This window comes from Dendroctonus ponderosae, unplaced genomic scaffold, assembly GCF_020466585.1.
Source record: "Dendroctonus ponderosae isolate FM_Combo_2020 unplaced genomic scaffold, Dpon_F_20191213v2 Dpon_F_20191213_6, whole genome shotgun sequence".
Classification (NCBI taxonomy): domain Eukaryota; kingdom Metazoa; phylum Arthropoda; class Insecta; order Coleoptera; family Curculionidae; genus Dendroctonus; species Dendroctonus ponderosae.
Window position 1 is genome coordinate 14287894 of NW_026018814.1, and position 24968 is coordinate 14312861.

General features: G+C 33.3%; 2 protein-coding genes across 9 annotated transcripts in view; one reads left to right on the forward strand and one right to left on the reverse strand.

Annotated features, from left to right (window-relative positions):
- The first annotated feature begins 830 nt into the window (after window positions 1–830).
- Window positions 831–8672, forward strand: LOC109543849 (kelch-like protein 30). Of its 7 annotated transcripts, XM_019913759.2 has the most exons (9): window positions 837–1021; window positions 1677–1817; window positions 1871–1953; window positions 2330–2527; window positions 3869–4601; window positions 4752–4950; window positions 6242–6363; window positions 7498–7734; window positions 8307–8672. In XM_019913759.2, the coding sequence occupies exons 4-9, from the start codon at window positions 2378–2380 to the stop codon at window positions 8654–8656; spliced, it is 1791 nt and encodes a 596-aa protein (XP_019769318.2). In that variant the 5' UTR covers window positions 837–1021; window positions 1677–1817; window positions 1871–1953; window positions 2330–2377; the 3' UTR covers window positions 8657–8672. The 7 variants fall into 7 exon arrangements, with proteins under 7 accessions (XP_019769316.2, XP_019769318.2, XP_048523244.1 ...); XM_048667287.1 differs by having other exon boundaries at window positions 1677–1953; XM_019913757.2 differs by lacking the exons at window positions 1677–1817; window positions 1871–1953 and having other exon boundaries at window positions 831–1021.
- Window positions 8673–10080: 1408 nt separating this feature from the next.
- LOC109543848 (bumetanide-sensitive sodium-(potassium)-chloride cotransporter) overlaps window positions 10081–24968 on the reverse strand; it is a 31472-nt gene continuing 16584 nt past the window's right edge. For both annotated transcript variants that reach the window (XM_019913754.2, XM_019913756.2), the window contains exons 4-18: window positions 21277–21436; window positions 21130–21225; window positions 20543–20796; window positions 20372–20486; window positions 20094–20233; window positions 17949–18140; window positions 17661–17892; window positions 17486–17607; window positions 16872–17007; window positions 16610–16821; window positions 16166–16407; window positions 13937–14085; window positions 13452–13685; window positions 13079–13357; window positions 10081–11012 (exon numbers count right to left, since the gene is read on the reverse strand). In XM_019913754.2, the coding sequence (XP_019769313.1) occupies window positions 10768–11012; window positions 13079–13357; window positions 13452–13685; window positions 13937–14085; window positions 16166–16407; window positions 16610–16821; window positions 16872–17007; window positions 17486–17607; window positions 17661–17892; window positions 17949–18140; window positions 20094–20233; window positions 20372–20486; window positions 20543–20796; window positions 21130–21225; window positions 21277–21436 (2808 nt within the window). In that variant the 3' untranslated portion in view covers window positions 10081–10767. The remainder of the gene's footprint in view (window positions 11013–13078; window positions 13358–13451; window positions 13686–13936; window positions 14086–16165; window positions 16408–16609; window positions 16822–16871; window positions 17008–17485; window positions 17608–17660; window positions 17893–17948; window positions 18141–20093; window positions 20234–20371; window positions 20487–20542; window positions 20797–21129; window positions 21226–21276; window positions 21437–24968) is intronic.

Genomic DNA, 24968 nt, shown 5'->3' on the forward strand with positions numbered 1-24968 from the left:
ATTCAGTGTATTAACTCTGACAGATTCCTGGGACATGCATGGAATGTTCATAATGTAACTCATGTATGTCCCAGGAATATGCATGTACATCACATCAATGTTCCAGGTATATTCTGGGAATATCATTTTGCTATGTGGGAGAGCACGAAACTTTTAGCACTAATCATAGAATAAGGCTTATGCACTTGAGCACTAATGCACAAAACAGACTAATCATCACTCTCTGCTTATGCGGAGCCAAGATCTTGCCTGCAAGACAAGGAGACAATTAATTAAACCAAAATTCTAAAGCCCTAAAAGTGGTGTTTCTCTGGCCAGCATTTCAAATTTAAATTTCAACTCATTCAGCAATTTAAAAAGTCATTTACCTATTAATTTCCAACAGACTAAAATTGTTTTCGATCAAACAAAATACATATAGAATATCGTCCAAACTATAGTATTGAAAATGAAGACCATGTAAATTGAAAAGGCATTACTTATTCATTTCATATAAACAATATTTATTCCTATTCTAAAAAGACTATCGACCACATTGGCCTTTCTGCCATTTTAGTTACTCATAAAAACTTTAATTAGAAAACTTATAAAAACAGAATCACCTCATGAGCATTTTAAATAACACCCTGTATAGCATGGCAAAGAAACGGCGTATGGAGAATTTGAGGCAGTTTGAGGATCCAAATTCAAATTTAACATAGCGTGGCAAGGCAAGGATTCTGTTCTCTTCTAGCCGCTTCTCGATTTATCCGCTCCTGACGTTTAGGTTTAGACCAGTTTAGACCACAAAATATTCCCCCTATGTATGGGGTATGTTCTGTGGTTTAGACGAAATGTTTAGGTTAGAAACACGATGTAAATAAAAACCAGCTGACCATACAACGTGCTTGTTTTAGTTTTTTATACAAATTTAATCAATTTGGTTACTTTTCCAGAGTTCATTTAGTGGCATGGAAAATATGAATTACCAGTTTACCGTAGAATTCCAGTGGTACAATTATTAGATGCTGTAACTATTTAGGTGAGTGAACCAAAAGATGTAAATGTACCACTTAACAGTATAATTTTTACGAGAAGATGCGTCTTTCCAGCAATCAACACGTTTCGGGTTTTGTTTCCAAATCCCACAGATAACAACAAATTCTGATTTGAGTAATGATTTCAGATGCCATTTAGCAGTACTGTTATATGTTATGATAATAATGCAGCGTTAACTATCACAAACCGTCAAAAACTATCACAACTTTACGAATTAAATTACTTAATAATAACTACCAATAATTAAGCTAGTAATAAAGCCATAAGTATGGAACACCCAGTACACTGGTGAAAAATTGAAACTATTTCTGCTTATCTCAATACGTGCATACACTCGCAAATGTAGAAAATAATTCAGACAAATTTAAGGTTTCAAGAAGGCGAAGACGTAAAAAAACGTCGATTTTTACCAATCATGAGCTAAGTTTTTCCAGTGTTTTGCTCTCCCAAAAGGAAGAATTTTTTCCCTCAAAAACTGATGAATGTTTTAACACTATAAATTATAGTTTTTATACAACATGTTTTAATTGTGAATTGGTGTTTGTAGTTTGTGTAAATTTTAARTCTGATTATGGCGCTGTTGTCTCGACGAAACGTAATGAAACAAACGATGTTAAAAAAAAATTTTTACTTTACAGTTTGACTGAGACCCAGGACAGATAAGAATATCATAACAAGTACTCGCAGTCAGGAAAACAAATCAGAATTACGAATTAAAGACAATTTTAAAGCTTCTAAAATTGAAGGGTATTTGAGAAAATATCAAACAACACACCGGAGTATAGTGTTTAGTGAGACTCCCACTTTTACAGCTTTAATGTAACTTTTTTAGTTCTTCAACTAGAGCTGCCTAGACTCAATGTTGTTCTGCTATCGCATCTGTTCAAATCGTACTGCGACGTTATACCGTGTGTGGTGAGCCTAGCTTAAAATCTCATAAATTTATTGAGTCAGGATAACGTTACTCGAGTAGACATCATATGACGACCAAATTAAAACTCACGTACGCATCTACATACTCAAAGATAACAAAATATCTGGATTTTTCAGTTGCTATTTGAATACGGCATATTTACATTGTTTAGTTTCTCTAGACACTCTCGTTGAAAATGCTTTTATTACTTTAAATTTGGACAGCCACATATAATAGAGACACCATGTATGAAAGAAGGTTATCTTGAACGAAATCTTACTACGCCTTCTGACGTTGTATGGCAAAAACCTTTAATTTGAAAATTTGAAAAGGGCTAAAGGTGAAATTGCAACCAAAATCTCCTGATCTCTTTTGCAGGTAGTTGAAATTTCCCGAATCTGAAAACACTTAAGAAATTGTGAGAAAATGACAGAACAAGAGAAAACTGTGATACTAGAATTTGAAGATAAATTGTTAACATGTGATAGAAGTGTTCTTGTTTCAAATAGTGATTATTTTTCTGCGATGTTGGCAGGAAACTTTAGAGAAAGTTTTCAAAGCGTTATCCAAATACAGGTGAGCCACTGGTTTGCAAAACTTAAATAGGAAATTGGTACTATTACCCTCCAATGTACAAGCTGGGCTAGTTGGTTTTTGGAAAATCTACACGTGATTGAAATATTTTAAAATAAAAAAAATACAAAATATTCAGAAAAATGTCCTGTAGGCAAATGATCAAAATGTTATAGCGATAGTCTTTGCTTCAAACGAAGGCCATAATATTGCGTTTTTTGTTATTTTCAGTCATGCAGCGATGCTGCTCATACCTAAAAGTATAATCAACTTTACTATTTCAAATGAGACGCCCTCTGTGTATATGATACCGTTTTTAAATTGGCAATTACGTTCCTAAAGTTTTTCTCCAACACTTTCCTATGCCCATCTCTAACGGTTTTCGAGTAGGTACTTAATCTAATTTTTTCGTTCAAAACTTGGTTCTAATTTGTTGTTTGTATCTACGGTTCTGTATCTATTCGTAAAAACTTATATTTTTGGGTGTCCCATACCAAAGTATTGTGTGTTAGTTTTGTATGGAGAATTATGTTCTACATGATACAAGCTCGCGTAAAATTAATAGTTTTACAGCTCTATTCCAACATGGTAAAAAGTATTTTTTTTTTTAAATACAACACCCTATGTATTATCAAATAACTTGAAAGACTATCAAAATCTCTTTTAAGTGATATATCATGTTCCTATACCTGAATAGAAAATATTTGATTAATCGAAAATCGTTAGAGATATACAGCGAGATAAACTTTAGAAAACTAATTGCGAATTCAGAAGCACTATTATATACAGGGTGTCTCACTTGAAGTATCAATATTAATGGTACTTTTTCGTATAAGTGGTAACGCTGCATTGCCGATATTTTTAGTCGTTAGATCACGCTTGTTCTTGGAACGGGCGTGCTTGGAACAATCCAAAGTCGCATTTTGCGTATGCGTCTAACATGCCCTCAACCGTGAGCCACCCTGAACAGTAATGACATAGGTATTTATTTAATGCTAATTAGGACAGCGTCATTTACAGGTTTGATCAAATTTGATGTCGCAAATTTTTAATTTTAGTTTTTTTGCTAATATATCAACTGTGTAGGATTTATTATAGGTATTTTACTATTTCTTATTTACTCTCTAAATACTTGCCCGAAGCTAACACCTCCAGAAGAATGTTACCTAATCCCCGCCTTCTAATTTTGCATCAGTTTTGCCCTGTATAATTAATTTTTGTTCGTGGTTGTAATATTGCAGAAATTTAATACAAATAATTAAGACTTAATTTAACGGGTCTATTTTAATTTGAAGCTCTAAACGATGGTATCAATAATGCTACTATTGATTATTATCATTTTAGGATGTAGATTTAGAGACATTTCAAACGATGTTAGTACTTTTGCGAGATGATGCGCACTTAACAGATGATATGGACATTTATGCAATTCTGAAATGTGCGTGTATGTTGCAATTTACCGCTATTAAGGAAAAATGTGTATCGCTGTTGCAAAGAATTTTAAATTCCGAGACATGTTTAATGATGTGGAAATTCACCGAAATGCTAAGTATATCGCCACTATGGATTCAAGCAAAATTTTTGGCGCTAGAAGAATCTTATACTGTGATTGAAGGACCATATATTTTTGAACTGAATTTGGACGATATCTGCTCCTATCTAGGACACGTGTATTTGAATATAAGAGAGGAGTTTAACATTTTTCAAGCAGCCATGAATTGGTGGTATGAAAACCAGCAAAAGTATGAGGAAAAGGACCAGTTTGGAGTAGTGTTACGATTGCTCAATTGCATCGACTTTCGTCAATTAACCGAGTTTGAAATTCAGGAAATGCTTAGTTTTCCTAATATAGTTGACAATGTTCAAATTACTGCAGTACTGAATGGTGTATTGAAGTTAAAATATAATAAAATAATCGAGAACAGTAGTATTTCTGGAGAACACCTCATTTATGCAAAACATTTATGTAATTCGAAAGGTCGACGGAAATCGAAAGTTCCCGGATTACTACTTGGACAATTTCCTGTACCAACAAATAATAGTAAAAGAGACATACTTTATGAGCATGTAATTTATGGTAAGTATATTATCTGATTTTTTAGGATGCTGAATAATATTTAATAGGCATATCATTAAAACTAACTCACTCGAAAGTTATCGTTTCAATACAGTATCATTTAAATATAAAAACAAATCGTACTAAATGCAATGCGTTTCTTTTCTATAGTAGAAGAGTCGGAAAGTTTTGATGAATTTCTGTCGATTGATGGTACAAAAATTACTGACGATTTGACCGGATTCCATTTAACATCCTACAAGCAATACATTTGCTTATTTGGAGGAGAATTTATTTTGGGTTTGGGGCAGTGGAATCGAAATTTTTGGATGTACGACACCATTAAAGGCACATGGGAAAGAAAAACTATGTAAGTAGAAACATGTTCAATCATACAGTGTATCTCATATGTATTCTGTCCGTTGATATTTTAAACCATTTGAGGGAGAATCAGTTACGTTTTCGAAGTAGGTATAGAGGCTTTGTGTGTGAGTTAAAGTATCGAAAAATTAAATTGACTGTGACACACTTAGCGGAATGTAGCTAATAATGTTCGCGTTGTATGAAACCGGTTAATGTCGGTTAATTTTTCAAAGATCGTATTTTCGAGCCCCCAGAAGAACTATGAGTTTCAGTGATAACAGGGCAAGATGGTCTGTTATCACTGAAGTATATATCAACATTTTAATATACACTCGCTTTCAAAAGTTTTGCCCCTGTACCCCTCTAGTTACTTGGATACTCTTGTAAAACCTTGTAGACCCCGGTATTAAATCTAGATTAAAAGCTTGCAAAAATGGGGTAAATGGATTCAACTTTAACGAATTATCAATTATAAAAATAAAATTTCAATCCGGATTGACAAACAACTGAAAATTTAAAAAAATCAACAGCATGTTTAATTACTTGAGGGATTACTTGAGGGATATTTTTCCATTCCTCTGTAGCAGCAACGATAAGTTGAGCATTTCGCACTCTCTCTTGGATAGATTATTCCGATTGTAGGTGGCTATGTATCAAGTGCAACGCGCTTTTGCTCAATTGTAAACAAGTAGGTTTTATTTACCAATGAAACAATTTTGTATAAATTAAATGTATGTAGTAAATACAGAGGGGGTGCAAGAATTTTGAAAGTGAATGTAATATCATATCACCTTGATATGATATCATCTTAAACCATAAAAATGTATGATGGTGTGGCGATCAGCAGACCATCTAAAGATGAAGTCGCATTTATCATTTTTGAGATATTTAAAAAAAAACATTCCAAATTTTCTTGTTATTTTATTTAATTTCATTGTCTCGATTTTCAACTCCTGCAATGGCTCGTATTTTTAACCGGATTTTTGACCAGTGAGATTGATTCCCTTACAAAACTTTATGAAATGTACTAATGATTGGGTATTATTTTAACCACGTATTCTACCTCCGAAAATAATTACCTCTGGAAAAGTCGATAATTGTCTCCATTCGTTTTGAAGAAATTTATCATTTTACTTTTTTTTTTAAGTTTAACACCCTGTAAATACGTAACGAAGCATTTTAGGGCTATCGTTTATACAGCAAACCAGGGTTATTTTCGGACCTAGAATACTTGGCTAAAATTTGTGCTAAACCTTGTCGAAAATGTCGGCGCATTTTTTATTAATCATAAATTTCAGACTTCCAGTGTCACGACGGCATTTCGAATGTGCCGTAGTAAACGACTGTGTGTATATAGTTGGGGGAGTGGGAAATTTTAGAATCGTTCAGGAAAACATAATTTTTTACGATTTTAAAACCGGTAAGGCCTAGTTTTAATTATTTGCTGTGATACGACGTTTTTACGAAAAACCCATTGTTACCTTTCGAAAAAGAACGAAAAAACAGCCAGTTTTCTGTGTGATAGGATAAATGAGTACATTTTGAATACAATAGTAAAATAAAACAAATAAAAAAATTCGATAATCACCAAGAGCAAACAATAAAATAATATCGGACTGTTTGAAATTTGGTCTTCATATGTTTTCGATGAATGAAATCGAACTAATTATACAGGGTGATGCAAAATTAAGTCACAATTCGCGTAAATTCAGCAGATTATCATCATCATGATCTGTGAAGTTCATTGTTTTTGAAATACAAGGAGTGAAAAATATAAAGTTTTATTTTTTTCACCTTCGATATTTCGCGAAATTTCCTTAGGATTGATTTMTTACAAATTTTTAGTTGTTGATTGGGAAATTTTTTCTTATGGTTTTCAGCATGAATATTTTATGCAATTTTTCTTTAAAACTGCTCTCTTAGGACATCAACGGGTCAGGAATGTATCGTTTCCCGCACGCAGCTTTTCGCAATTACATTAATAAATAAACCAAGCTACTCATTCATAAATCACGATTTGTTTGCTACCAACATTGAATTCTAACGATAGGCGATACAAATATTATGAATATTTTAGAATGAATAGGATTCAGTACCATTTCAATTAATTTTTCTAAAACCATTTCAAATTGTTCTAAATAAAGATACAATAAGTTTGTTAAACGACGACTGGAAAATGACTAATGTGATGCTCTATTCACATTATAGGTAGACACGTTCCGACTTGGTCTAGGGGCAAAGAATTTCGCGCAACCCAAAAAATCTACGCCACTAACACTTGAAAAAAATCTGAAATAGTTTTTGAAATATTGAAAAACTAAAAAAATATAACGTATCACCTTTAAAACCCTGTATTTCGAGAACAGTGAACTGCATGATCTATGTTGTCATGAAGTATTTATTCTCTGCTATCAAGTCAAAAAAAAATTCTATCAATAATCTATAAAGTGATTTATCAATGTGTGCAGATATTAACATGCTTATGCCATAGAGAATCGGAAGTTCTTCATATGCTTCTTTCTGTAAGACGCATCTTAAATTCAACTGATTTCAGATACTTGGGGTTCTCCCATCTTTCTTCCAGTGAGCGATAGGAAATTAAAATGTTGCGACTTCAAAGGTCAGCTGCTCTTAGTCTCCCTATATGGTAATGACAGCAAATCGCAAGCCTTCTTTTTTGATAAATCGAAATTATGTTGGAAGATTATGTGCATGGATGTCGATCAAAACGATATTGCTGAGATGGGAGACTTCACGCTTATTTCCTCTACGGATTATCTTTACGTTAAAGGTAAGTGAACAATTTTCTAGAGCTGTTATCCAGGTTTGCTTGGAAAGTACGTTTTTTTGTTTAAATCGCTAATCGATCACATAATGATGATAAGTGAAAAGCAAAGCTACAACTTTCAGCTATTTAATTTTTGCACCAAACCTTTTATTTTTTACTAAAAGTGTATAAAATGTATTAAAGGTCTGTATTTAGCGGATAAATTGGGCGAGGGAAAGACCGTTTTATCCCGACAATTTTCTCCAAATTAATTTTTTGCGAATTGTAGCGTCCAAACCAAATTTTATATGTACGTGAAGAGACCGAGAACAAAACAAAGTATTTTGCACCAACAACAGCATTTAAATTAGTAGTAGTAGTTTAAGTTTAAGTAGTAGTAGAATAAACCCTGCGAAACTATCTCCTGGTTATATTATTTTGAAATGCTCAGTAGCCGGGACCAATTTAAGGGTTTTACAGGTTGTTCAATTTCAGAATAATTAATGTGGATGTGTCAATCAGTATTTTATAATTTATCATCTTCTGATTCTATAGTCTTTAAACAAGCGGCGCTTTACACACAAAATATGTTTTAGGTAGGTTGCTTTTGACATTCCAACTAATCAAAAACAAACTAGTCCTCATTAAAAGGGCGAAACTTAATTGTATCGATTATGAGGAAATTAAATCCATCTTATGCAACAGTTCAATTTACACGATGTACAAGTATAAAGATGAACAATACAATCTTGGTATATCGTTAGAGAAGTTCGATTTGTTTAACGATAAAAGCAGTTTTATTTTTGAAAATAAGGGGAGAGACATTGGAGAGCTGAACATAAACAATAAAACATATTTTCCTACGTCGATGTCCAAGTTATTTGCTACTTATAACTATTTAATAGCACAAAGTGAAGGTACAATTAACGACCCAATAATAAAATAATACCTGCATTATCTGACACCTGTGTGTTTTATTGATTCTGTGGATTGAAGTGATTCCCACCTTTTTTGTTCTAATAATAAGATATGACCGACCAAGACCTTGGCAAAATGAGAGCTAAACGGTCGCATATAGTAGGGGTAAGTAATGTCAGCCAGTTAAATAATTAGTAACGAGACTGAATTGAATGAAAGGAAAAACACAATATAAAGAAAAAGAATGCGCAGAATAAACAAATAGTTTCTCGTGAGAGCGACTACATACGATACTTAGCGAATTACAACATAAATTATTTTATATTAATGTAATATTTTTTGTTTCGAGTAAAAATACAACAGTAGAAAAAGACTTGAAAACAAACATCAGCACTTCGATGAAATTGTTTCTTAACTTAAGATCTCAAAATATGTCTTAATTTAATTGTCAAAAAAGTTGTGAAAAATATACAGCTTGAAAAATGTTGGTCATTTATTTTAAGGGGTTACTGCGGTTTACTTACAGAAAAACTTAAAAAAAAATGCATTTTGCTTAAAACTTGGCCATAAGGTTTATTACAAAAATTACAGCTCGTTAAGATTTCTTAAGAAATATTACATCGGCACCAAAGTATCCCGGCAGATATTTGTTAAGAAATATGTATGTCAGCGTTTCGGCGTATTTATGGTTAGTGTTTAAATTGTGCACTTCAAAACTTGATTCCTCCACGGAATTTTTCCATTACTCTCTCACACAAATCAGGTCATATGTCGTTCAATATTGATCTTGTAAAGCGTGTAAATTTTCTGGATAATTGCTGTAAACCAATGACCCCAATGAATGTAGCCCAAAAAATGTCCAATGGAGTTAAATCGCAGGAACGAGGAATCAATCAACGTTCTTGATATTCTTCCGATTTCTGCTTGTTCACATACCCGTTTAACCTGGAATGAGCTTCATCGCTGAGAATAATTTTCTTATAAATATCTGGATCGTTTCCGAATTTTTCTAAGTACCATTGAACACACGTATCTTTAAATGATTAGTCACTTCGAGAAAATCGATAAGTTTTGATCTTCAGGAAGTGAACACTTTCACGTACAGTAGCAATATTTGTTTCACCTTTCAAGGTGATCAAACAGATGGTTTTTCAACATTAGTCGACAGAAACTCGATTTCATGTTAATAACAAAATTACCATGAGCTTTTATTAAAATCAATAAACCACTATTTAAAAAATTGGCTTCGGGAACCTTAGTTGTAAATCAGCCCAGTGACCCTCGTATTTCATTGTAATATTTGAAGATTTAGGCATTACTCTAAAATTTCACATAATAATGTACGCTTAGAATAGGTAAGGTGCATGCATCTTCGGTTGCTTATAATAAAAATGCTTAAAAAAATCATTGTTAATAAATTACTTGTAATTCGGTACAAAAATTAAATACAAATTTACTTAATATTAAAATACTGTATGTATTGTTCTTATGTTGTCTTAATCATAGTTATAAAACATTTCGCAATAAAAAGCGCAGAAACCTGTTAGAATTACACCTAAGCGAAAGTTGCGTCATTAGAGAAATATGTACGCTATAAAAGTGGAGATAATTAAAGTTATTATCATTTGTGATACGAATTGTCGCCTGAAAGCATATCAGAAATGATATGCTCTGTTCTTTAACAAACGCGTTTAAAGTGTCACGATAAACGATTGTGTTAAATTGATTTTATTTCTAGTTCCTTATTGAACAGCACAGAACAATATACAGGGTATCCCATAAATAATAATGAATAAAGATACTGGCAAATTCCTGTGGTAAAAATGATACGATTTTGCTCAACTTAGCTTAGAACAAATGTCAACCGAAACAGAAATAAAGGGCGTCAATTTTTTTAATGTAGTTTTTCAACTCACCAACATCTTGGGGTTTGATACACAACATGGCATTTGTTCATTTCTCACTACAAGTGAGGAATTACTTATTTAAGCCAGAAATCCGCAGTATTTTTTTCTATTACTTATGGGACACCCTGTATAATATCAGGTCGAAAAAAGAGTTTCTTCTAGGGAGTGTACAGCAGCCCGCATATATTCAATATTGAATTAATATTTCACATACATATAATCAAACTAAAAACTACGAGTAAAAGGTTAAAACGGAAGTTTGATTGCCACGTACAAGAAGTACGGGAGGCATGTCTTTGGTTAACAATTCCAGCCATGCCAAATAAGTAGGAGCAGATACGATGTTCTTCCTGGGTATCGGCAAAGTCATTACTACCATTGCGGCTTCATGGGAATGTTCCAGTAACAGTTCCCTTAATCTCATGTGCCTGTTCGTTTTGTCTTTCACTGCCATTAATTCAGAGTCCGTAACGGTAACTGCAAGAAGACAAGGATGACCGATACCACCAAGTACGTAGTTTCAATTTTTTTATGAGATAATACCCAAACGGTCAGGCGATTTCGATAAGAAGATAACGAATTCAAGATAAGTTTACGTATTCCGCAATTTTTGTTTCAACAACGTTATATGGAATTAAAAAAAATGAAATGTTGGATTTATATTTAAGGTGATTCAGAACTATGGAATGACCCTGTATGTGTTTTTATTAAAGAAGGAAAAGAAGTGTTTGAAATGATGCCGGATAATAAGTAAAAATATTTATCACATTAAAATAAAGTTGGTAGAATTATATCAACAACAAAACCCATTGCTAATTTGCATTTAATTTATAATAAAATAAAAAAATAGACGCGTTTCTGGAAATAAATTGGGGCTGGGTTAGTTTGGGTGAATTTTTAGAAGTTGGTGTAGTGCTGCGCAAATGGCTTGATGCGCCAACCCAACGCACCGACGCAGTAACTCAGTTCCGTTGCTGAGAAAATGTTCATGACTTTTTTTACATGTTTTAGATTTATTGGAATGGTCATTCATTAATAATATTTTTTAAATGTCTTCAAATTTCAGAATTTTCCAGTTTTGGCCAAGTTACTTTTTCTTCTAAATGCTCAACTTTCTAAAGTTTCACTTAAAAATGCCGCCAATCTTAAGGAATTTCCGCGGAAAATTATGAAATAAATTTCGAATCCTTTGTCGCTTTGTAAAAAGTTTTGAAATTCCTTTCCAGCTTTGAATTTGGAACAAAAATCAAATAATTTTCTATCAAAAAACGAACAGAATTAGCGAAAATGCAGAGTTTCACTTAAAAATACTGACGATATGGAGGTCTTTTACGCGAAAAATTACAAGATAAATTTATAGCTTTGTAAAAATTTTACAAAAACTTTCTTCAGCATCGAATTTGGGACAAAAGCGAAAATACATTCCTTCCGTTTTTTGTCGAAAACAATTAAAGTTTTCTTCAAAACCGATCACAAAACTAAAAGTTTTTAATCGAAAACGCAAAAAAACCATTATTTTCTGATGATTTTCCTATTTTCTGACAATAATGGGGTCTTTTCTGCCAAAAGTTACAAAATTAATTTTGCTAGAAAGTTCACCTCATTCATCATTTCAGCTTCGAATTTGGCACAAAAACCAAAAAATTTATCCAGTTTTTTACCGAAACTAATTAGGATTATCTTGAAAAAACGACCAGAGAGCAAAAGTTTGATTAAAATCAAATCAAAAATGATTTAGAAAATTCACCGCCCTCGTCGCTCTCAGGATTTCTAAAGTTCTTTTAAATTCAGTTTAAGGTCATTCCAGTTTTAGAAAAGTTTCTATTAAGCAATTCTGTCTACGCAAAAATCGCATTATTAGTTTTAATTAAAATACTGACAATATTCAGGTATTTTCTGTGAAAATTTATAAGAGAAATTTTTTTGGAACACTCGCCTCCTTAACCGCTTTGCAAACATTTTTGGAAAACTTTTTGCAGCTTCGAATTATGGACGAAACCCTAATCATTATTTCTAGGTCTTTTTCCAAAAATATTTCCCCGAACTGAAAAAGCGAAAGTTTATATTCATTTATTTGAAGCACTCTTGGAAACTGGAGTTTCTTTACTTTTAGGTCAATATTTGTAAACAACAATGTCTCTAAACAGAAAAACCGCGTTTTTCCTAACGTTTTACTGCAAAATCCTGAGAAACTGAATATTTTATGTAAAAAAAATTAGATATCGATTTTACAAGAAAACTCGTCGACTTTCTTTGGACTCAGTTCTATTGCAGGAAAAATCTACATTACTTTAACATTATTTTTTAGTTGTTTAAACAAAGTAGGAAAATGTTACTCAGAAAAACGTTGATGATCTGTTTTTTTAGATGTAAGAATTCCAGTCTCGGCTCTCGTAAAGTTTTAATAAATGAATTACAACTCATTAACCGATGAGTTATAGGTTAGTAACTCAGAGAGCGGCAACAAATCAATAGCGCAACTCAACACATGTAACAACATTGCCCTGTTAACTCTTACGAAGCAATAACAAAAGTATACTTACGCCTTCCGTTTTCATCCGAAACCGAACCATCTGATTTACTCCTAAAATCCGCAATGAGAGAATCAAAGAACGATTGAGAACTTTCGCTGGCTGGCTTAGTAATATCAGGTACGATTTGAAGATCTGAATATGCTATTCGAAATTTAGCCAATAAGCTGGCCATATTTCTGTGCTCCAATTCCAAGCTGTTTGAATTGCTGGCAATGGCAAAAACTCGCAGCTTGCAACTGCTCCAGTTCCTTCTTGTGCTTATTATGTAGGGTAAGAGCAGCGTCAAGCCTAAAAAAATGTTGAATATGCAGTACTAAAGTAGCCTTTAACGAGGTCATCGAAGTAATAACTATTTTGAACCAAAAGCTCTTATACTGATTACCTCCATCATCATATAGCCACCATACATCAATGGTTCCTTTCCTTTTCAGATTTGATTGAAATAATGGAGGCAAAGGTGTGTTGTTTTCAACTTCTGTTTGTCCTTCTGATCTCAATTCCACCGCGGATTCAGTAAAAGATTTTGCTATTTTATATATAGATGATTCATCAGGAGCTTCGCTAACTGCTTCTTCGTTTTTTCGAGTATAAATTGATTGTTCGCTGCCACTGCTGCCTTCAACGTTTTTTTATAATTGAAAATTATTTAAATAATTGCTTGATTAAATGCTCGCATTAGTTGAATAGCTGAACATCAAGAAAGTTTTTATGTGCTACTAATTAATTACTTGCCACAATATTTTCATGCATGAAATGTAATTCTCAAAAACTGTTCAAGAAGGCGCCAAAGTCCCAGAAAGATCGTAATTCAGTTTGGGATTACACAGAAATTAAATGCTACTGATATTGAATAAACGTAAAAAATACCTTGTGAAATTTGACTGTAAGATAAATTCCTTTTCATAGCACTGGGGCTACTTTTACTATTCTGCTCCTGGTTTTTAAATCTGCCAATTATATCGAGCCCTCCTTGTAACCGAAGAATAGCAATGCCCAAATGCAAGTCAAATGCGTTACTAAAACAATTTAATTATTAGTTTGAAAGGGAATCTGTTTTTGTCCAATTGCAAATTTTTATTAAAATGTTTCAATCTTCAAACAAAAAACTCAATCCATTATTTCCTCATCAGAAAATGTGTGGAGACCTTTTTATAAATTAAAGCATGTCTAGCGTTTTCCAGTAATTCGATTTTGCCTCGGCAAAGTAAACCAGGTACCTAAATAAATTACCGGACCTTCCTTTGCATTTAAGGTTGATCACCCCCATGCTTAATGCGCTTTTAAGATAGAGGCAGTTTATTTCTCGAAAAATGAATCCACGTGGAAAATAAAGTTAACGTGTCCGACGGTTCTTTCATGTTCAAAAATGTTCAAAACTGGGTCTGTTTCTTTTTCAAACGGTCAGCATGCATATGATACGATAATAGTTGTTTTTCTAAATGTGTCATTCGCGCACAAAAATATACACTTTCCTTAAAGTAGTTAAAAGTAAATTAAAAAAAAAACAGAAACTTAAAACAGTTTAGATTAAATTTTAAGCAAGGTTTGTGATGAATTCGACTAGACTGCTATAGTAAAAATTTTACTTTATTTCAGTTGACTGAGAAAAAGCAATTTGCTTTAATCATGATCTTTTTGCTAATCTTACATTTTCACCGGTAATAAAGGGTGTCGAGCATCTAAATATCGTTTAATATGTGATACGTTTAGCTGTGGCCTAAAATTGACCATTCAGTTTTACTCAGTTTATCTTGTGTATCAATGGAAGGGCTTAGAAGCAAAACCGCACGCAAAAGTCACACAAGGTTTATAATTTGGGCAAATTAATCGTCAAAGTTTTGTTACAATGGAAAATTCTAAGCATATAAAGGAAATTAGTTTGTGTAATAGAACGATTCAAATTAAGTCCAAAAACTTAACTACGATTCAAGAAATAAAAACTTTTTTAAATACATTTTTAAACCAAAAAGGCACTTGGGTTGTTTTGCTTTTGAATTAAAACAAATTATCAAAAAATACAAAAACGACAAAGCGAACATTGTTTAGCAATACAACAACCAAAATTACTCGTAATCTGACAAAAATTTATGTAATTATTATCTTGTTCTTCGACATTTTCAATTTGCGAACTACATAATGATTGAAAATAATAAAATAATTAATCACTTAGTCTCTGTGATGTGAAGCTTTGTAAAATTCTAACGAAAATACATTCAGTAGCAACACAACCCAAGTGCCACTCAGGCGTTTTTGGCTCCATATATATATTGAATTTTTAGTTTTGCAAAATCTTGCACTTAGGCGGTTTTGCTTCTAAACTATTCAATTATAATATACGTCGGTTGAATTGATCTAAATAGACCTGGGTGACACTGTGTTGAGTGACACTTTTGCGATGATGCCGCTCTGTGAGTCAATGCGTTATAACACCTCGCGTCTTACGGTGTAACACTTTAACACGTTAATCTCATTCAAGATGGTTCGGATAACCAAAACTAGTTCATGCTCAAAATACTTATCTAGTGATAAATTCTTATTTATCTCGGTTCGGTATCGGTTCTATTTATACCCCAATTTCGAATCGCGAATCGTAAAAAGAATGTAGTGTTGGCACAAATTGAAACATTGACAATGTTGCCTGAACGCGTTACAATTTTTTATGTTACAACAAAAACTGTTATTTCAACGATTGCCGACTCCTGTTAAATAGTCGAACCCTTCTAAATATTCGAATCTTTTCTCTGAAAATTCGCTTGTGAAACAACTAGGTTTACAAGAAAAAACTATGTTGCGACTTCATTAAAACTACGCAGCCGGCGTGTGTCATAGTCTGTCTTCAGTAAATCCAAAGCAAAAAAGATTGAACGCGCTGCACCGCTAAAAGCCTCGCCCCCCGGCGTACGAACCGCTACACATCACGCAACACAAGGTCTTCTGTTATCTCCAGCACATTTATCGTATTATAAGTTTACTGCGTCATAAAAAGAGTTGACGCGTTGTATTAATGCGATAAGTCGTATTGGTGTTAGTGCGTCAACACCTGAAAATCCACTGTGTTACCTAGGCCTAATTCTGAAATGCCGAAAATCTACTTACTGTAAAATTTGAAAGTAATTAGTCAAATCTTCAGTGTTACATGTTTGCCAGTCTGTTTTGTACCCCACCATTAAAATATTGGGGCGCAGTTTTCCTATGCCGCACACTTTTAAAAGGGCTCGCGCGCCTTCGACGAATGAAAAACCATCAATTTGCTGATAAAATGTTTTGTACTTGTGCGCCTTCAGCCAACTGTTCGCTTTGTAATGCAGCACATGTCGTTGGTTTTGAGACATTGAAACCTACAAATCAAACACACTGTTTAAACGTATGTGCTAACCATTTACTTTTTTCGGTCATTTATTTGTTCATTTCTAGTCGGAATAAATAATTAAGTGTAATGGTGAAGTATTTGTGTGGCAAAATGTAATTTTAGTATTCACTAATTTTGTCCATCTCTTTTAGAATATAAATACAAATGAGTAAGTAGTCAATGATTCTTACCGGATTAATATGTCCACATACCAACATTGACAGATTTTTTGTTAAAAAGTGGGCAAATTCCACTAACTCGGGCCTTTCACTGGGCATCCCCGTTAGAACTAATATTTGTGGCCTATAGTTCTTAACGTGATCTTCCATGTTATTTAATTGTTGGGTCGCATTTAAAGCGCTCTTGTAGATCTGGGCCTGGGTTGTGGATCCCCAGTTCACATCTAGATTGTGTCTCCATTATCAAATTAAATAAACATTAAATCGGTTTTACCTGGTTTCCTGTATGAGACGACTAGATACAGGCCTAATATCGAAACAAACGTTAACAGTGATGTCCACCATGAAATTAAGAACATAACTATAACGCATAGTATGGCTCCGGCCAAACTAAGCCACATGTTATAGAACTAAAAAGAAAATTATTGTAATATAAAACATAATAAGTAAATAATTTTGACGCTGTAATAATAATATTTTTTGGGTGGTTATAATTAAAATATAATCTCAGAGTTAAAGAAACATTATGCCGCGTTCAGACCTAACGCGTCGCGGACGCGAAGCACCAACATCTCAGGTGTGGACGTTGTAGGCGGCAGGCGCCCAAAAGACGTGCTGGAAGTTCGTCGCAAACCATTCATGATCAGATTTTCGACACCCGATCAAACCAGAGCATAATAAATTTAGAATATTCAGACCTGTAGATTATTTGGAAAGATTTGGAGCGGTGCTGATTCACGCATAAATTCCAATAATTCTTCTTCTCCTTCTTCAGTTAGCTCTACAACCCCGGGTGGGTCTTGGCTGACTGTACTACTTTCTTCCAGTATTCTCGATCTTCCATGAGGTCTGTATCGAAAGGAACGCTCATTTCCAATAATTACTCACCTTGAAAGTTGGTCTCCAGCCAACTGGTCTTGCCAAAGACGCATGAAACGTTGAAAAATTAATCAACATGTACGCTGCCAGAAAGAAGTTCGAGATGAGTGGTGCGATCAGATTTAGTTGTCCTGCAACAGTCGAGTTGGTGAAATCGAAAATCGTGAATCATGCAAAAAATTACCAACGAGAATAAAGGCGATAGCAATTATAAAAGTCAGAATATAAGCCCGAACTGGTTCATTGTTGGCTCCAAAACCTTGTCCAAACCACTCAATGCGTGGGTACAGTTGGTCTCTGCAAAGGGCTTGGAACACTTTAGGGGCTGAGATTAGAGACGCCAAAGCGGATGATAATGTCGCAGCAAAACATCCAGCATAAATAATGGAACCTTCTAAAGAAGATAGTTCAATAACCTGAAATGATAAAAGGCTGGAAATTTGAATGGCTAATGACTCGAGGAACTTCCTACCTGAAAATTGTTTTGTAATCCGTAAGTGCAATTGGGAATACAACTAGATATATTCCCATTTAGATAATCTGTTATATTTCCGCTGGCGTCTCTTAGCACTGTAGATCCAGCAAATACTGCCATTAGAATATAGGATATGGTGGTTATTAATACAGCCAGCAAGGTGCCCTTTGGAATTGCTGACTGAGGATCCTAAAATGTTTCGGAAGTTGCCATTTTAGTTTAAACCTCTTATATTTATTACTTTTTCAATGGAAATCAAAGTAACTATTTAAACAATAGAGATTCTAAAGTGTTTAGAAAAATATTTCTCAGTGGCACCAAAACCAACAAAAGTGCTGTAAAAAGTTATGAACTTATGCACATAAACAGCTTTTTATATGAGGCATAATTATTTCATACCGCGTGTCAATTTGAAAACTTCCCACCCTTAATATCTTTCTTGCAGTTGAAAATATGAAAAATTGGAAAGACCCGTCAATTTTTTTTACATTAGTTTTTACTTTGTTGCTTTTTGTTCAGAGGTTTTCAGGTAATCGCGTTTTAAATTTGTAGAAACAATTAAACTTGCGTGCATTCAGATATTAGTTTTTAGTAGAGCTGGGTAACTCAGTAATTTTTTAGCAAATGGCGCAGTGCTGCGCAAATGGCTTGGTGCGCCAACCCAACGCACCGGCAAGTAACTCAGTTCCGTTGCTGGGAAAATGTTGATGACTTTTTAAAAACCTTTTTTAGATTTATTTTAAAGGCCATTTATTAATAATGTTTTTAAAATGCCTCCAAATTTCAGAATTTTCCAGTTCTAGCCAAGTTACTCTTTCTTCTAAAGTTTCACTTAAAAATGCTGACAATCTTAAGGTATTTTCCGCGAAACATTATGAAATAAATTTCGAATCCTTTGCCACTTTGTAAAAAGTTTTGAAATCCCTTTCCAGCTTTCCAGCTTCGAATTTGGAACAAAAAACAGAATAAGCGAAAGTTTATAACAGAATATTTCGAAATCTCGTCACCTCCATTCCTCTGAAGACTGTAGAATTTGTAAAACAATGTGATTTTTTAGTTTTGACTGAATTTTCTGTTTTCTTTACTTTCTGCTCAAAAACGCTCTATTTTGTAGAGTTTCACTTAAAAATACTGACGATCTGGAGAACTTTTACTCGCAAAATTACAAGWTAAGTTTATAGCTTTGTAAAAAATTTAGAAAACCTTTTTTCAGTGTCGAATTYCGGGCAAAAWCGAAAATAARTTCCTACCGTTTTTTTTCCGAAAACSATTAAGGTTTTCTTCAAAACCGATCACAAAACTAAAAGTTTTTAATCAAAAAAGCATTATTTTCTGATGATTTTCTTCTTTTTTTGGCAATAATGGGGTGTTTTCAGTMWAAARTTWMAAAATTWAATTTGCTAGAAAAGTCGCCCTATTCATCGGTTTGCAGGRAACYTTAGAAAACTCTTTTCAGSTTCGAATTTGGCACAAAAACCAAATAATTGTAATCAGTTTTTTACCGAAAATAATTAGGACTATCTTAAAAAAACGACCAGAGAGCAAAAATTTACAAAAATATATTGGGAAAATTCACCGCCCTCATCGATCTGCAGATTTCTAAAGTTCCTTTAAATTTTCATGTCATTCCAGTTTTAGCAAAGTTTCTATTAAGCAATTCTTTCTACGCACAAATCGCATTATTTTTTAGTTTAACTTAAAATACTGTCAATCTTCAGGTATTTTTTGTGAGAAATTATAAGATACATTTTATTGGAACACTCGCCTCCTTAAGCGTTTTTGAATTATGGGCAAAACCCTAATAATTATTTCTTGGTCTTTTTCCAAAAATATTTCCTCGAACTAAAAAAGCGAAAGTTTATAATCATTTATTTGTAAACCTCTTGGAAACTGTAGTTTCTTCACTTTTAGATCAATGTTTCTAAACAACACCGTCTCTAAACAGAAAAACAGTGCGCCGTTGTGGTCTTCACCCGTATCCCTGGGCAATTATCGTATTATCAGTAGATAGTGACAAAAAATTCAGCGCTTTTTCATCATTTTCAACTTTTCGGCCCTGAAGACGCCATGACGCGCTTGCGCAAAAGACTCTCAAACTAATGCGCGCAAAGTGTCTGCACACGTTCAGTGACAACTACTTACTTTTAAATCACCTGATATATTGGCACCTGCAAGAATGCCCGTTGCTGCAGGAAAAAACACAGCAAAAACCTTGAAAAAATCGTAGTAAATTTCTTCTGCATATCGGTAATCAGGAAACATGTTATCCCACATAACAGTCCCTAAAAAGGAATCTTTTTTAACGCTGCAATGATCATGTGTGGACAGTTTATTCTTATTTATTAAAGAAAGAAACCTAGTTAATATAAACCTAAATCATAGTAAAGCACCCGATATAAGGCTATAAAAGTTTTCCATACCATTAAATCCCACAAATCCTTTGGCTTTAGCGCTATCATTAGTTGGTCCAACAATGCATCCGATCAGGTAATTAAAAATTGCAACTACTAGAATTACTAATAGAACCATTTGCGTCTAAAACGAAATGTAAAATATAAAAATTGAAACATTTTGTTAAATGGAGCACTCACTTTGGCTTCCCATTCCATTCCCACGAGAACTATTACGGTTAGCAATACTGCAGTAATGCAACCAATTATCCGAACGTCGTTAATGCCATCATCAACGATAGACAATCCATAACTGGACAGAAGATTTTGAAGGGATTCGCAAAATCCCACTATATACATTGCACATGCCACCGCATTAGCTAAAGAGAATATGAGTCCTATGGATCCTCCGAATTCGGGTCCAAGGCTTCGAGATATCATATAGTACGTCCCACCTAATACCATTGGGAAGTTGTAACAGAAATATCTAGATATCACGATTATGATACAAAAAAGGCTCTTTACTCTATATTAAAATTAAAAAGAGCGATGCCTTAAAGTGCTAGGATGTTGAAGTTAAAGTGCTAGAAGCTAGCGCTAAAACAAAACCAAGCTAAGGGCAGCTGTGCGAAGAGGTAGAAAGAATATCGTTTGCTTCAACTGCTGATGGAATCTCAACACAAAGAAATTGAAGCAAAACTGCACTCAACTTTTCGAACCTTTTTGGACTTTCTATTCTTCTGTATTCAGGGGCACTTGCAAGTATTGTTTTAATTGAAATTACTTACCGCCTTTTATTTCCCCATTGGTACTGATGGCGGACATGGACAAAGCGGTAATTGAAGTAACCATCGTCGTGATAAGAATAAGTAGAATGGCTTGACCTAAAACCAATTTTTTTAAATTGGCTCATCGTGCAAATTTTCTAAACTGACCTATTCCTGCTTGCCCGACCACCCAGGACAATCTGAGAAACAGCATTACGCCCCAAATATTTAATAAACATCTTATTAATACTCCCTGAATCCATCCGAATTTTAATTGAACTGTCGTGTTATCTTGTTTATGGTTTAGAGTGTTTCTTCTTTGTTCCACCTGAAATACATAGTGGAAATGTAAGTCTTATATATTATACATATGCCGGATGTTTTTTAATAAATTTACAGTATTTCCAGGTATTTTTAAGGTGAAAATCTCTATAGTAGGGATGGTCCGTATTTAACGTAACTTGTAACCTGCAACCGTAGTTACAGTTAGCCGATTTAACCGTTTTTTTTTGGAATCGTTTCACAAAACCGAAACAGTGGTGCGCACTTCGGACACCGTCGAGCGATCTATCCAGCTGCAGCCGTTGCCAATTTAAACCGTTCTTTTTGGAACCGTCTCATAAACCTGAAAAAGTGGTTCGCGTTAGCACAGAACCGATGCGGCATCGTCAATCGTTCTATCCAGTTGCAGCAGTTTCAGTAACCATTTGTTAACGGAAAATATGTTGTATGTAGTTGCGCGTTGCCTTGATGATTGTGTATCACTTGTTGATAAGAATTACTGTTCAGTTCTCTAGAAACCAGCGAAAATTTGTTTAGTTGCTGCGATRATATAATTCAGCATTTTTAGTYTATAAGTATTTAGTTTTCTGACATTCTGTAATGAATCTTAAAAAAATKGATTTCTCTCAATGAACTTAGCWCGRGARTTAAATGCTCATTACCAGCACAGCACACTAAGCAGAATGTGCACTTGCAAATGAGCTATGATCAAACTGAGAGTCYAAGACATAAATTCCATCACAGTTGAAATGTAAAATAACAAACGTTTTAAGCAGAATGTGCACCTGAATTTAAGCAAGCTGGCCATTTTTAAATATAAATACAGTGAGAGATGAAATGAAAGTTATTTGAATAGTAATAAACGTTGTAAGGTCGACATATTTTTTTTTTATAATTTTTTGGTGGTATCAAAATTAGGTCGAGTAATACCTCGTCCAGGTTTGCCAAATACGCATTTCTGTTTGTTGTTATTGTGGATTATTTATTGTTATTGTGAAACGAAATGCGATAAGTTATTTTCTAAAGCGGGTGCTATCATAAACGAGCGAATAACTAGACTCAGTAAAAAGCATCTGCAAAAAAATGTATTCTTAAATGTCAATTCATTTTTAAATGAAAATGAGATTTTTAAACATGTTCCTATATAAACTGTATATTTTATTTAATCACTCTAGATTATTATCATTTTTTTTGTTCTTTAAGTAGTTACTTCTGACCCATGTTTTATTTTTTATTTTAGAATATTTTATTTTTAGTTTTCCAATGTTAAGAATTATGTTTTTAATAAACGAAATCATTATATATCATCACTATTTCGACTTTCGACGATCTTAATCATTCTGCATTTTCATGAAAAATTTAAAAAGTAACATGTTCTTTTTGGAACCTATTATTAAGTAATTTTCTAAATAGTCGATATTAAGACGAATCCTAATACTTGAGGTTTTGTAACATGAGAAACTTAGTTTTATTTTGCTTTTGTTCTTACATGTAGAGGGGATTGTACCTATTGTACCTTTTTCTCTTTTAAAAATGCATAACTTTTTCGTGTCGTGATACAATCATCACTTTTTTAGCAAAAAAAATTAATTACTCCTATAATTTTTGTGTAAAAAATATATTTTTATCAAAAGTCGCTACGTACAAACGTTTTCCATATAATAGGGTCTTTGCACATATTTTTTTTGGTTTGAAACTTAAAAATAAAAAAATAAAAATTGTGTCAAAAAAAGTTAGTCAGTAGTTAAAGTCATTAAAAATGACGTCAAGCCAGATTCCGGTTTTAATGGCTGTGACGTCAAACGGTACGTCGGATAGAATTCCTCGCTAATATGGCCATAACCAGCACAGATATTCAATCACAGATGAAATGTGAAATAATAAAGCTTGTTTGACTGCATTGCTAAACGGAGCTTGTTTGACTGGATCTTCCGGCTTCTGAATTTCAATTTCGGAACAATCGATTATGGCGTAAACTTTACTATAATGTGCACGAAAAGGTCTCCTGGCATCCAGACTCTCAAAGTCTTGAACATCTCGCTAATTTTGGGATAATAATAATAAAGGGATTTTGCCAAAATTCTACTCGTTGTACTTGTGGAAATCCCAAAATCATCAGCTAGTTCAGCAAAAGTTTTGTCAAGGCGAATTATTTGAAAAACTAGAGAAACATTTGCAAAATTAAATTTTGAAGTATCTCGAAGTAATTCAATTATAAATAAAGTGTCATTATTTATTCCCAGACATATTCAGGTGTAATTTTAGATTTTCAAAAAAAGTGTGCTTTAATGTAAATTGCTTGTGCGCCGCATTGGTATCATTTTCATTAAATTTTAACCGCTTTCACTTTTACTGATAAATTCGTTATGGCTAGGCAGAATAAGGAGAAAAATTGTAAAACTCTCATTTGTTCGGTATTACTCAATTTTACCGAAAAAAAATGTGCAACGACCCTATTTGATTTTATTTCATTGGCGCAGGTATTTTTCAAGAAGTGAAAATTATTTGTAGACTAACTTCTTTTTATATTCATAAAATTGTTAAAGCTTCAACAAAAGTATTTTCCATAAATTAAACTGCATTTTATTTCGTGGCCTAAGCTCCACATCTTTAAGGAGCTAAAATAAACAAATCTTCAGCCGATCAAATAATCTCCAATTAATCCTGCACACACGTTAACTAACAAAGAACATTTCCCGGATTTTCCTTAAAAATTAGATACAAACAGCCGCAAAAAAGTAGAAACAAAATGTAGGTGGTGCTCTCTATATGTAAGCGCAAGACCAACTTGAAATTTAAGTTTCTAATGTTACTTAACTCTCAAAACTAGTCCAAATATCGATGTCATATGAAAAATTATTTACAAAAAACAGAAATTTTAGTTATTTATTTATTTCAATCTCGATAAGTTAGGCCTAAGTAAGTACCCATGCCCATAAGGACTTTTTATCTTAAAAATACCTGAGAAATCGCCCTGTGAAATAACGAACACTAAGAGTAGAGCATTCAACCTCCAACGCATTAAAACATAACGAGCAAAGATAAGCCGAACGATAAAATCGTAAATTAATAATTATTATTATCAATAATCGAAAACATCGGTAAAATTGTCTTGCACGAAATTTCCGAAGTAGAAATTCTTGAACTGTATTGAAATAATAAGCGGTTAACATTTTAGATTTAACTACTAAGTTATTTTCCACTTTATCTGAAATTGCTGAATGGCTCAAAGTTTAATACTTAATGGATTTATCTGCAATAGGAAATTAATACTATAACTAGAACTATAAATATATATTCATCGCTCTACCGACATTTCCAGTTCGGTTGTATCACTATTATTGAGTCAAGCTCTACCGAACTATTAAAAACTCTTCTTCATTCATAGAATTTTCCAATTGAAAATTGTCGATTTTTTAATAGTTCATGATTTTGAAGAAATAATAGTTGGAAAAGTTTGCACATTATTTTCACAGTGCGAATCGAATATCGCTTTTCTACAATAACACAACTTTTTTACTACATTTTTTTACAATTTTCTGCTTTACTCGTTTTCAAATTAGTGTATCATTGATTTT